This window comes from Hemicordylus capensis, chromosome 4, assembly GCF_027244095.1.
Source record: "Hemicordylus capensis ecotype Gifberg chromosome 4, rHemCap1.1.pri, whole genome shotgun sequence".
NCBI lineage: Eukaryota > Metazoa > Chordata > Lepidosauria > Squamata > Cordylidae > Hemicordylus > Hemicordylus capensis.
In genome coordinates this window covers 82,902,384-82,916,919 of record NC_069660.1, presented here as the reverse complement: position 1 = coordinate 82,916,919, position 14,536 = coordinate 82,902,384, and the positions used below count along the sequence as shown (strand labels likewise).

Here is a 14,536-nt window from a genome sequence, read left to right as displayed (position 1 = left end):
TAGAACCAGGAAAAACTGCCCAGTCACCCTTACAGCCCCAGTCCTGCAAAGCCTCTCCGCAAGCAGTCCTGGGGGGAGGCAGATGGCAACCAGGGGGAGGGGCAGAAGAGAAGAGGCAAGCACCCCAGTCTCACACCCTGGGGGAGATGGAATCCTCTTCTCCAGCAAGCTTTAGCTTGGGGAAACAGTGTGTCAATGTTCCTTGGGTGAGGAATTCTCTAAGGCAAACTTTCCGCCCACCAGCACTAAATTCTAGGCTTGGGCACAGTCTCAGAGCTGGGGAAGGAGGGAAGTTCATTCACTCCCTTCTTCTCCTATCAGTGAGAACCAAAAGACCTGAACTCCTCTCCAGGAGACAGACCAACAAGCCCATCCCAGCTGATGATCTCATCCTCAGCAGCCCCTGGCTTAAACAGAGCCCTGAATTTCAGACACTCCTCCCCGCTTCCAACCTGCTCCATCTTCCCTGGCTGGGCAGGTGTAGTGGCCATCCAACCCCTGGCTCCCAAAAGGGACTTGTTCTCCAACTCCACCCCCTTCCTTAATATCCCTGCACCTGTTTGTAGCTGTGGAGTTAATATTGTTGCTATTCCCTCTCCACCAAGCTGCTGTCTCCTGGCTGTACCCACCCACCCACCAGCAGCTGTTGCACTTCTCTCTGAGCCCTCCCTGACTCCTGAAAGGTAATTACTGGGGTTGCCTTGGCGTTTGGAACCCCCGGCTTCCCTTGGCACCCTGCCATTTGGCTGGGTACACAACCCTATCTCGCAGGGGAGGGGAGAAACTCCTGACATAGTGCAGAGAGAAAGTGTTGGATTCACCCTGCACAACCACTTAATTTATGTTCCCCATGGCTGCTTTAAAAACCAGATGAAGACACAAACACACAGGCAGAAGGTCCAATCACATCCTGTCTAGTTAGGCCCTCAATACATAGAGAGAAACTTCTGGAGAAATCCCAGGGGCGTACAGTCACAAAAAGTTTACACTGGTTCACAAAAACAGACTCATGTTGGAGGCTTGTCCTAACAGAGAGCCAGCATGGTGCAGTGGTTAGAGTGCTGGACTAGGACCAGGGAGACCCGAGTTCAAATCCCCATTCAGCCATGATACTGGCTGGGTGACTCTGGTCAGTCACTTCGCTCTCAGCCTAACCTACTTCACAGGGTTGTTGTGAGGAGAAACTTAAGTATGTAGTACACTACTCTGGGCTCCTTGGAGAAAGAGCGGGATATAAAATGTAATTAATTAATAAACAATCCAGCATTGCGTACTACAAAAGGTACATTGACAGTAAGCTGTTCACTTTCATAGCTTTAGAGGTACTAATGCATGCCATAGGTTTCTGCAAGATTTTTCATAAATGCTTTACTACTAACTATTTATAACAGGGATTGCAGAAATGGCATTAAAATCCACTAGTGGGTCACGGAACCTTTGTGGGTAAGTCACCTAACTGCTAGAAGAGAATCACCCCTCAAAGCAGCTAAAAGAGAACTGGTGGCGGGGAAAAGTACTACACACATCGCTGGTATAAAAAGCAGAAAGTTGTTTCCAATATACTTTCTAGCAAAGTGTTAAAGTTAGCTCAGTACTGTCTACTCTGCCTGGCAGCAGCTCTCCTTGGTTGGCCTGATGGATGATCTCCAACTGGGAATTGGCAGAGGAAGTGTGACTCTGTTGGTCCTTTTGGACCTCTCTGTGGCTTTCAATACTATCGACCATAGTATCCTTCTGGAGCGTCTGAGGGGTTTGGGAGTGAGAGGCACTACTCTGCAGTGGTTCCACTCCTACCTCTCGGGCAGGTTCCAGATGGTGTCCCTTGGAGACTGTTCTTCAAAATCGGACCTTTTGTATGGTGTCCCTCAGGGCTCCATATTGTCTCCGATGTTGTTTAACATTTACATGAAACCGCTGGGAGAGATCAGCAGCAGATTTGGCGCAGGGTGCTACCAGTATGTTGATGACACCCAAATCTATTTCTCCATGTCAGCATCATCGGGAGAGGACATAACCTCCCACAATGTCTGGAGTCAGTAATGGGCTGGATGAGGGATAACAAACAGACTGAATCCAGATAAGACGGAGATACTCATTGTGTGGGGTCGAAACTCAGGAGACAATTTTGATCTGCCCATTCTGGATGGGGTCACACTTGCCCAGAAGGAACAGGTACGCAGTCTGGGGTGCTTCTGGATCCAAGTCTCTCCCTGGTGTCCCAGGTTGAGGCAGTGGCTTGAGGTGCCTTCTATCAGCTTCAGCTAATAAGCCAGCTGCGTCCGTTTCTTAAGATAGATGACCTCAAAACAGTGGTACATCTGCTGGTAACCTCCAGACTGGATTACTTTAATGCGCTCTATGTGGGGCTGCACTTGTATGTAGTCCGTAAACTACAGTTGGTTCAGAATACGGTAGCCAGGCTGGTCTCTGGGAGACACCATATTAGTCCTGTATTGAAGGAGTTACACTGGCTGCCGATATGTTTCTGGGCAAAATACAAGGTGTTAGTTATAACCTATAGAGCCCTAAACAGCTTGGGCCCTGGGTATTTAAGAGAACGTCTTCTTCGTTATGAACCCCACCACCCATTGAGATCATCAGGAGAGGTCCGTCTGCATTTGCCACCGGCTCGTCTGGTGGCTACTCAGGGACGGGCCTTCTCCGTTGCTGCCCCAAGGCTTTGGAATGTGCTCCCTAGTGAAATAGCCTCATCTTTGACAATTTTTAAAAAGTCTTTAAAGACACATCTGTTCACCCAGGCTTTTAACTGATACTGTTTTGATTGGTTTTGTTGTGTTTTAAATGTCTTGTTTTTGTTTTTAACTAATGTTTTAATGTTGTTTTTATCTTGTTGTAAACTGCCCAGAGACATACATTTTGGGTGGTATAAAATATGTAAAATAAAATAAAATAAAATAAAAATAAATAATATTTTTCATTTTTGTATTTGTACAACTTACCTATCATCCTATTCATGTATTAGAAATATCCCTGTGCTTGCAAGGAGTGCTCTGTGCTCTGTGTTAGCAACAGGGATCCTAAAGGTAAAGGTAAAGTGTGCCATCAAGTCGATTTCGACTTCTCGCACCCACAGAGCCCTGTGGTTTTCTTTGGTAGAATTCAGGAGTGGTTTACCATTGCCTCCTCCCTCAGAGTATGACATTATGCCTTTCAGCATCTTCCTATAATGCACTTGAAAATAAACCTTTAAACAGTCTTGTTTAGAAACTTCAGATCATCTCTCAGTCAGGCTCACTACCACACAATAGAAGCAAAGCCAGAAGCTACCACCAACAGATGAACGAGTCAACCCATTTGCTCATGCATCTAATTTCTGTTGCTATGGAAACAGACATCAGACTGGAGAAAGATAAGATCTGCATCCTGTACTTGTTTGCCTGTGACTATTTTTGCAACACAATCATTGCAGAAAAGTAACTGACAGCAGTCGGACAAGTGAGTAAGAACATGACTGTACATTTCAGCAAGAAGCTGCCAAGGGTTGAAATTTGAATGTTTATCGGCTACAGGAGTCATTTACAGATATTACAGTATATAGTTTATAGTTATAGCAGAGTTTGGAGAGAATGATCTGTAATTGCCAGGCAAGCTGAAATCATCAAGAGTTCATCAAGGTGATCACTTCTGTGTTGAGAGAGAGTAGATGTTATGATTTTATACTTATTTTAGGGATGTGCACAGATTGTGATTCAATCACTGATTCTACAGGTGAAACTCGGAAAATTAGAATATCACGCAAAAGTCCATTAATTTCAGTAATGCAAATTTAAAAGGTGAAACTGATATATGAGACAGACGCATTACATGCAAAGCGAGATAAGTCAAGCCTTAATTTGTTATAATTGTGATGATCACGGCATACAGCTCATGAAAACCCCAAATCCACAATCTCAGAAAATTAGAATATTACATGGAACCAAGAAGACAAGGATTGAAGAATAGAACAATATCGGACCTCTGAAAAGTATACAATGTACTGTGCTTGATTGGCCAGCAAACTCGCCTGACCTGACGCCATAGAGAATCTATGGGGCATTGCCAAGAGAAGGATGAGAGACATGAGACCAAACAATGCAGAATTGCTGAAGGCCGCTAATGAAGCATCCTGGTCTTCCATAATACCTCATCAGTGCCACAGGCTGATAGCATCCATGCCACGCCACATTGAGGCAGTAATTGCTGCAAAAGGGGCCCAAACCAAGTACTGAATACATATGCATGCTTATACTTTTCAGAGGTCCGATATTGTTCTATTCTACAATCCTTGTCTTCTTGGTTCCATGTAATATTCTAATTTTCTGAGATTGTGGATTTGGGGTTTTCATGAGCTGTACGCCATGATCATCACAATTATAACAAATTAAGGCTTGACTTATCTCGCTTTGCATGTAATGCGTCTGTCTCATATATCAGTTTCACCTTTTTAATTTGCATTACTGAAATTAATGGACTTTTGCACGATATTCTAATTTTCCGAGTTTCACCTGTAAGCATAGCCCAAGCACCTTTAAAAGGGAGGAGAGCAGGTCTGAGCCTGCTCCTCTGCCACTTCCCGCAGCTTTCTACTGTAGTGGTCCCCCCCCCCAACCAGCTGCCCTCGCATGACGGCAACACTCCCCCAGCTGGCATGGCTTCCGCACAGTTGCTGACCACACAAGGGGCTGCAGCACATGCGCAGAGGCCATGTGAATGCTGCTGCCATGCAAAGGCAGCTGGGAGGAGTGCAGATGGCACGCAAGAGCAGCTGGGGGGGGTGCCACCCAGTGAGCGGCGGAGCCACAGAGGAGCAGGCATGGACCTGCTCTCCTCCCTTTTAAAAAGGTGCCCGAGCTGTGCTTTGAATCAGTGATCAAATCACAATTCATGTACATCCCTAATTTGTAGTTGTCTGATCAAAGCAGAGAATCAGCCAAAGTGAGTATATATTTCTGCCTATTCATTCTCTGGTTTCATTACTTGGAAAAAAAAAGTTATATTAGCTATATAATACTAGCACTAATTGCCACGGAGCTACAACGCATTGCTATAGTGTATGCTTTGCATGCAAGATGTCCCACATTCAATCTCTGACAACTCCAGGTTAAAAAAAATCTCAGAAAGCAAGATGGGGAAATCTCTGCTCAAAAGCAGATTAGATAGACCAATGGTACAATTGAGTATAACACAGCATCACACATTAATTACAAGGACTTCCCTCCTCTTTTGGAAAGAGTAAATGTGCATTGTTATTTGTATTACTTCCATTACTATTCAATGCTGTTACATACAATTGCAACAATTGCTAAGAAACATTGTGATGTTCCAGACACACAAATACACTGTTCTATGATAGTTTACAGATTTTCAGAGCAATCATTTGAATCCTTTCCATTTACACATTTGAGCTACTGTTGTATGTGTGTGTGTGTGTGTGTGTGTGTGTGTGTGTGTGTGTTCTTTTTACTAGTCAAGTGCCCGCCTATTTAAAAAAAACTGTATCAGGAAGGCCAAGCTGCACCCTTACAGAAAGGGAAAAGCTCCTTCCCTACAGCTTGACTTATTCCTTCACAGGAAGTCTTTTATAGCAGAGGCAACTGCCTCCACATCCTCCAGGGTTATTTATCAGCAGCACTGCTGCTGCCAGGACCCTGTGGGGTTAACATGCCTTGGGGTCAACATGCCTGTGTATTATCCAAAGATGCATTTACCTTCCTCTTCCCTTGGCCACACTTCCTGCCCTCAAGAAACAAGGATGCAGCAAGCCAGAAGCTACCTAATGCAACATGCCAGGGAGCTGGATTTTTTATTTAAATATAACAATTATAGAGTCTTTAATTTGCAGAGAGCTTCACAAACTTTACTTTTACCCTCTCTGTGATGAAACAATGAATTCAATATATTTTAAAATTGTTCCTAATATTCACATTTTGAAATCCAAGGCTTTGTAATAGAATCCAAGCCCTTGCAATGGTAATGGGTGTCTGTGTGGCCTTTTCTAATGCTATTTACATATGCTGAGTACCAGCATCTTCTGTTAATGATCCACCTGTACATTCCAATCTGGAAATTCTGCATCTTTGCCCTAGACAAGCTTGATCAGTAAGATAAAGAACACTCTATAATGTGCAACCTCAGCTTATTGTCTCCCCTTGGATAGGGAAGAGCAGGAAGAAAGAGTTTAACAGGTATTAACTTTGGAGAATGTAAATGGGCTAAGGGGAAATACTAGCCCTGAATGGCACAAAAGAGGCATAGTTAGCCAAGACAGGTGGCATAGGTGGCTGTCACATTGGCTCCCTGTCTCCCCTAACAGGATTCAAAACTTAAGCTACCACCTAGAAAATGCCTTCCCTAATTTTGTAAATGAATGTGATAGCCTCAATACCAACTCCATAACCATAAAGCACAGAGAATCTGCTTTTATCCTATTTATTTTCCATTGAAGTTAATGGGACTTCACTTGCTTAACTTTGTTATCAAGTATAAGGATACCCTAAACAACTAGAAAAGGATGCTCCGTGGTTTATAAATAAAGCAATCTACTCAAACTAACTAGAAACTAAACATTGCAAGAGCGAAATGGCCACTATTGCTTCCAGGGGCTTTCCCAGATGACAGGCTTAATCGCAGAATTACGCGACTAACCATTAGTCACATAGAGGCCACAGCCTGAAGCCAAAACATTCCGGAGGCAAAAATTCTGGAGGCATTCACATAGGGCTGCTTGGATGTGGTGTCCCCTCTGTTCCTTTCAAATTTTTCCTGTGGACCATTCAAACTGCTTGCTCCCAGGTTTTTCTCTAGCCAATGGCTTTATAGAGTAGGAAACTGCAGCGCAGACAGGCAGGCAAGGAAGAGGAAGGAAACGACGAAGGGAGCAGGCAGCTGGGCAAGAGTGGGGAGACGGGGTGGGCGGGACAAAGCTGCGACAACAACGGGTGAGGGGGGAGGAAGGAAACGGGCAGGCGGGGAGAACTAGAGGTGCAGATGCTCTGCGCCCGGTCCAGCTAGTTTTATTTATTATTTCTCTATGTAAACCGCTTTGGAAATCTTTGTTGAAAAGTGGTATGTCAATGTTATTGTTGTTGTTAAGGTAAATCCCCCTGATGTGTGAATACATACTCACCACTGCCGGGGGAACTCTGAAGTAAATCTGCCATCTGGGAAAGCCCCCAGGGAACTCACTGTACTCATGAAATTTGTCAGCACGCTTACCTGTTGTCTCACTCAACTCAACTGCACCAGAATGGAACTTCAAAAAAAGAATTTTATACATACAGGTGAAACTCAAAAAATTAGAATATCGTGCAAAAGTCCATTAATTTCAGTAATGCAAATTAAAAAGGTGAAACTGATATATGAGACAGACGCATTACATGCAAAGCGAGATAAGTCAAGCCTTAATTTGTTATAATTGTGATGATCCTGGCGTACAGCTCATGAAAACCCCAAATCCACAATCTCAGAAAATTAGAATATTACATGAAACCAATAAAACAAGGATTGTAAATAGAACAATATCGGACCTCTGAAAAGTATAAGCATGCATATGTATTCAGTACTTGGTTTGGGCCCCTTTTGCAGCAATTACTGCCTCAATGTGGCGTGGCATGGATGCTATCAGCCTGTGGCACTGATGAGGTATTATGGAAGACCAGGATGCTTCATTAGCGGCCTTCAGCAATTCTGCATTGTTTGGTCTCATGTCTCTCATCCTTCTCTTGGCAATGCCCCATAGATTCTCTATGGGGTCAGGTCAGGCGAGTTTGCTGGCCAATCAAGCACAGTATACTGTATACTTTTCAGAGGTCCGATATTGTTCTATTCTACAATCCTTGTCTTCTTGGTTCCATGTAATATTCTAATTTTCTGAGATTGTGGATTTGGGGTTTTCATGAGCTGTATGCCATGATCATCACAATTATAACAAATTAAAGCTTGACTTATCTTGCTTTGCATGTAATGCATCTGTCTCATATATCAGTTTCACCTTTTAATTTGCATTACTGAAATTAATGGACTTTTGCACGATATTCTAATTTTCCGAGTTTCACCTGTACACACTTGTCACTTCTTAATTTTCCCAAAGCATCCAGTTAACTAGGCTACTGCTTACAAGACTCATACGGCAATAAACATAGCAACGTCTAATATTCACTATTGTCAATTGACACTTTTACTATGTAAACTAATTTGTGGTTTTTTAAAAAAAGCAGAGATAAATATTCAACATCATCATCATCATACACAGGATGTTCAACATTTGCAGCCTTTACAAAAAGATATTGTTTTGGAATTTTCAGCACCTAATAAGCACAACACAAATGAACCTAAGATCACCAAGCAGTGGACAAAATATGAGTGCAATATCAGAACTCCTTCCTACACCACCATGTGTAAGTTTCATTATGTGTATAGTAAAGTTTCCTCCAGTGTATAAACTCTAGAGAAAACGTATGAGCCATTTGGGTAAACATTTAACATTTAGGTGTTCTGAATAGTTCCTGTAGTTGTTCTGGTAATGCCAGAAAAATGTAGGATGTACAAAGATCCCAGCTTTATTTTAAAATCATAACTTGCCCCACTCTTTCCAGTTAGAGGTCTCACTGCCTTTAGTATCCTCAAAGACTCAAGATTAAAGATCTACTTGCTCAAAGAGTAAACAAGCTTTTTATTTTTTTAAAAAAGATCCAACAACATTCACAGAGCAGAAACACTTATGTAAAAGAGGAGTAGGGCTTAATGATTCACCATGTCAGAATCTTAATAGTAAAAATGACAGGATAGGACAGAAAAGAACCCACAAGTTGAAAAGCAAAAGTTCAGTCAGCTGAATGTAATTATAAGGCTAACACTGAAGAAAGTGCCCCAAATTATTCTGCACAAAATTGTACACCATTGTCAATGACATGCTGGATTGTACTTAATATAATAAAAGCAGCAGCATTCCTCTCAAATGGTTTCTTTGGAAACCTCCTTCTTCAGTACTTATCTTCCTTTATTTCAGTAGAAACCCAGATAACGGGCAACTTGTTTTGCTCTCTTTGTAACCAAAGCCTTCATGCAATAAGAAGCACAAGAGTTAGCACCAAAGTTGACACAGTGATTGAACTTGTGGGCTGGATTCCTCCAGCTCAGTTACGCATTACGGTGAAAATGTACACAGCGATTACAGCCTACATTTGCAAAATAGTCCCACAGATGAGTGGCTGTGCAGAAACAAACTTAATCTAATGGAGAGGGGTGGGGGAAGACCAATATGCCTTCACTTGAAAAATGAAATAAAAAAGGAACACCAAAGAATAATAAAGAAAACCAGTAAACCCATACAACTCTTAGAAGCTGTCACTCAACAGGAGTAGCACAGATTACAAAAATGTACAAGAAAGTGTGCCTGCACACAGTCAGAAACATGCTTTGTTTACCATATCAAAACATGTGAATGTTTATCTTGTAGATCCCAATTAATCAATCTAGAGCCCAAGAACATTAAGAGAAAAGTATATTCAATTCCCTAAAGCACATGGGATCCAACCATTGCTTGGGTTTGTTCCAGATTGCTGCTTTGTAAGTAGACCTAAAATCTACAAAAACCACTTAGCCACAAGACAACTAAGACTCTCAGATGGCCTGCACTACAATTATACTTACTTGAATCCTCCCACTGGAGAAGATGCAGTTTCCAAGCTGAGTAATATAGAAATCCCAACACCAGAAAAAGACAGAGGGCTAGTAGCAGGTTACGCATAAACACCAGAAGTCCCATCTTCATATGGGATTGGCTCTTCTACAAGACCTGGGGGAAAGAAATCAGTTTGAGCCTTGCATTTTCTAGTTAGCTCCTTCATTCTCTATAGATCAACTAAGATATGCATACATAAGAGATCAGGCAACACACATATATATTTCTTTCCTAACAGATATTTTCCATACACTCATCCCCCAGTTCTCATGGAATGTAAATGAACAGGACATGCTTCTAGAGTAACTGTATGTAAAATCAGGAAGTTGCTCCTCCATGGCTTGGTCTATAAATGATGTTCCTGAGTGGTCTATAAATGCTATTCCTGGGTGCTACACTCTGTACTCTGTTGCACACTTTGTCAAATCAAAACAAGCCTACTCATTACTGGATCACCATGTTTAGGAAAGTCCACGCCTCCAGAACACATGGCCTTGGTTTAGAACAACTATCAAAGCTTCAAACTAAGAAATTTTTTACAAGGCTGGATAAGTGGTACTAAAGAATTTCTTCACTATACACAGAACACCTAGAATAATTTTAAACTCCAAATTTGGTTGTATCAATTTGTAAGAAGTAAATCAGCATTTCCTTCAAAAGAACCATTTAAATCAATTTAAACATTGCTAAAAGCCATCTAACTTCAGTAATAATATCCTGTTGTACATGGTGTAGTGGCTAGAGTGTGGGACTAGGACCAGAGAGACCCAAGTTCAAATCCCCATTCAGCCATGATACTAGCTGGGTGAGTCTGGGCCAGTCACTTCTCTCTCAGCCTAACCTACTTCACAGGGTTGTTGTGAGGGGAAACCTAAGTATGTAGTATGCCGCTCTGGGCTCCTTGGAGGAAAAATGGGATATAAAATGTAAAAATAATAAAAAATATCAAAATAAACAGTTTTGGCTCCCTCCCAGACTTCTTCAGTCTTTCTTTTAACACTTTCAACTCCTGTATATCTTATTGCAATGTTTTTCCAAAGTTATATTACATTTAAATAGAAGAGAACACTTCTATAAGATTCAACATTTCTAATCTTTTAAGATTAAACAAAATATACATATACTTGGTCATGAGAGTTGTCAGCTTTGTGCTAATCTGATCCAGACTTTCTGGAACTGTCTAAAAGTTACACCGTGCTGGAAAATAATATTAGGCCATGTTGAGGAAGTGACTGTTCTATAGTTCCGTTAGAACCACTTTGTTTTGCAGCCAGAAGCTTTGGAAAGAATTGCTCATGTCTTAATATAATAGTGGCAAGAACAGTGATTACTGATGAAGAAAAAAGCAAGCTGACCACCTATAGCTGGCTAGTTATTTAATATATGGGGTAACGTTTCTATGATTAAACTGATTCATGTTGTGCATGTCAGAGGAGAACAACAAAAGGTTAATCTGTTTTGAGGCAAGGGCTTCATTTGTGATGTTTTGGAACACCAAAGTACAAGACAATGCTGAGCCACACATTCTTCTAAAGTCAATATAACTTGCTATAATAAAGTAATTACATTGTAGTCTTTTAAATCATATGGCTTATACTTATTAACATTTAGTTTCTATATTATGTTAAAGTAAAAAAATAGTACTTTCTAATGGGTACTGAACTGCATTAAAATCTCAAAAATGGCAAGCTGAATAAACTGTATTAAGAAAATTATGTAGAATCGTTTAACCTTCTTAACTTAATACAAAATGTGGGCCCATTGACACAAGTTTTATTTGTTTCAACACAGAGGGTAACCATGCATGTATATTACTAGGCAGCTGATAGATGGTAATCAGATTTATGCTGATTTTCTTTAAAATATGCCCAGTTGCCAAGCACACCAATCTTCTGCTGCCTTACTACTGGGGAAGGCAGAGAGAGAAAACTGAGCAGGCATAAAGGTCCCACACATTCACTCCTTGGAATTTAGCCCTCTGGTAGTCTGAGGCTTCTCACAATATTAAACAATGATTAGCTTTCACCTAATTCCTAGGGAACACCTTTACATAATGCATGAAAGTCACTACAACTGCAATTACATCTTTATTTCAAATATCTAGAGCAGACCTGCTCAACTTCGGCCCTCCTGCAGATGTCAGCCTACAACTCCCATGATCCCTAGCTATTGGCCACTGTGGCTGGGGATTATGGGAGTTGTAGTCCAAAAACAGCTGGGGGGCCAAAAGTTGAGCAGGCCTGATCTAGAGACTGATGTGACAGGAAGAGTGGTATATTCTTTTTCCACACTGGAAATATTTTAGTGAAATATTGTAATACAAAGAAACAGAATGGTACAGGAGAGTATAAACAATGACAAGTGAGTCTCTGAAAAACAGCTTGACAAATCCCAGTCAGCTGGGAGTCATGGTGCTTAGAAATTTAACCATGGCACCTAGACTATGATATTCAGAGGTAAGAGTTATTTAATCAAATCCTTATATGTCCCAGGCAGCCCTGTTTCTGTTCTAAACATGTTACTTGTAAAGGAGATAAACATGCATTTCTCTTTCACTCACACACACTCCAGTAAATCTGTCAAAGATCCATTGTCTGGCTCCTAAATTTTTGGGCTCCTTCCTAGATCCAAGGACATTTCATCATTACTGAAGTCTAACAAGCACTACTCAGTTTTAAGTGGCAGACTCACTTGCAGTAAGTACATCTTTACAGACTGCTTGGTGTGGGAGGAAACAAGAGTGAGAGAGCACTGTGGGAATCAACAGCACAGCTTCTCTGGTCCTTTAGCAACTAAAGAACAGAAGCATACCAGGCATGGATCGCATACAGGAACTCTAAAAAAACAGAACAAGCTAGCTTGAATTACAGTACAAATTCCAGTATGCTGTGAAATATCTGGGTCTCTTATCAGTCTGGCCACTGTTTCCAACTCCTCAGAGTCTTGTTTTTCCAAGTCCTGTTTCAGGACTCCTGCTTTGGACAAACTGCAAGAGAACACCATGAACTCCCACTAACACTCTTCAACCGCCCTGAGATACATTATGAAGGGCGGTATAAAAAATTGAACAATAAATATACACATTAAGGAACACACTGAAGGCACACTCTAGAAACTCCAGATACTCCATGATGCAGAACTGTGATTCCCATGCCTCACTCCTGCTGTTTGAAAACAGATTCCCAGCACTCCAATATCTTATTTGAATAACCGACTAGGAAAGCTCATGCCTTGAATACCTCTATGTCCTGTATGTATCCGGCGGCTGCTGCCCTGTTCATCACTTCTAAGAACATAAGAACAGCCCTGCTGGAGCAGGCCCAAGGCCCATCTAGTCCAGCATCCTGATTCACACAGTGGCCCACCAGATGCCTCTAGGAAGCTCACAGGCAAGAGCTGAGGACATGAGCACCTTAGAGTGCGCCTTCTTCAGTATAATCCCCATCGCTCATTGAGGTCATCTGGAGAGGTCCGTCTCCAGTTACCACCGGTATGTCTGGTGGCGACTGGGAACCGGGCCTTTTGTGTAGCTGCTCCTGGCCTATGGAATGCACTCCCGACATATATCCGCAGCTTAGGCTAGCTGTCGGCCTTTAAGAGAGCCCTAAAAACTTACTTGTTTGGCCTGGCCTTCCAAGGTTTGTAAATTGTTTTTTAAAGTATTTTAATTAATTTTAAATGGTTTTTAATCCTTGTTATATTGTTTTTAGCACTGTGTTTTAAATGGTGTGTGTTTTTATGGCTTTTTAAATTTGTTGTACACCACCCAGAGCCTTTGGATGGGGCAGTTTATAAATGTAATAAATAATAATGCCCTCTCTCCTGCTGTTGCACCCCTGCAACTGGTATTGAGAAGCATCTTCCCTTTCAGGCTAGAAGTGCCCTATAGCACTCAGACTAGGAGCCATTGATAGGCTTGTCCTCCATGAATTTATCTAAGCCCTTCTTAAAGCCACCCAGGCTGGTGACTGTCAACACATCTTGTGGCAGAGAATTCCACAGGTTAATTATGTGTTGTGTGAAAAAGTATTTACTTTTGCTGGTTCTAAATTTCTTGGCAATTAGTTTCATTGGATGACCTCTGGTTCTGGTGTTATATGAAAGGGAGAAAAATTTCTCTCTATCCACACCACGTATAATTTTATAGACTTCTATCATGTTGCCCCTCTGTCATCTTTTTTTCTAAACTTAGAAAACCCCAGGTGTTATAGCCTTACATACTTCCTTTCCTTACAGCACTTCCTTTCCACCAGTCTGCTCTGAAGATAAAGATACTACAGAAATCCCATCTGACAACCAGCTGGAGCCCCAGAGTAACATTTGGATATGTTGGAATGGAAAGAAATCTAACAGTCTCCTGCGTAACTGTAGCAATCAGAACTTGAAAGAATAGAGATTACATTTCATTGCCATTCTCCTCAACATTTGCCACTGCTCAAAGGGGGTTTCCCCTTCTAAATATAAGACAAATACCACTTTTAACAACAAGGGGCAGAGTTGTTTAAAATGAGAACATGTCGTTCTAACCTCTAGCGCTCCTTTGTACACACCTCCCAACAGGATTAACCAATGCACTGCAGACTGTATTACTTTTAAAGCAATATCATGACAAGAACTTGCTAGACAGCACAGAGCATGCAAGATTTAGCAAAAGACCAAACACTATTCCCATAAACTCAATTATTTACATTTTACACTACAAAATTGCTACCCATTAATGAAAAATGTTCTACAGGTGAAACTCGGAAAATTAGAATATCGTGCAAAAGTCCATTAATTTCAGTAATGCAAATTAAAAGGTGAAACTGATATATGAGACAGACGCATTACAAGCAAAGCGAGATAAGTCAAGCC

The 14,536-nt window shown here is 41.5% G+C and overlaps 1 protein-coding gene across 12 annotated transcripts in view; it reads right to left on the bottom strand.

Annotated features, from left to right (window-relative positions):
- The window catches only part of ST3GAL3 (ST3 beta-galactoside alpha-2,3-sialyltransferase 3), a 341,725-nt gene that overhangs the window by 321,477 nt on the left and 5,712 nt on the right, over positions 1-14,536 (bottom strand). For 9 of the 12 annotated variants that reach the window (XM_053249782.1, XM_053249790.1, XM_053249783.1 and 6 more), the window contains exon 2: positions 9,652-9,796. In XM_053249782.1, coding sequence (XP_053105757.1) covers positions 9,652-9,772 — 121 coding nt within the window. In that variant the 5' untranslated portion in view covers positions 9,773-9,796. Of the gene's footprint in view, positions 1-9,651; positions 9,797-12,373; positions 12,519-14,536 lie in introns of all 12 variants that reach the window. The other 3 variants (XM_053249779.1, XM_053249780.1, XM_053249781.1) reach the window with 1 other exon arrangement.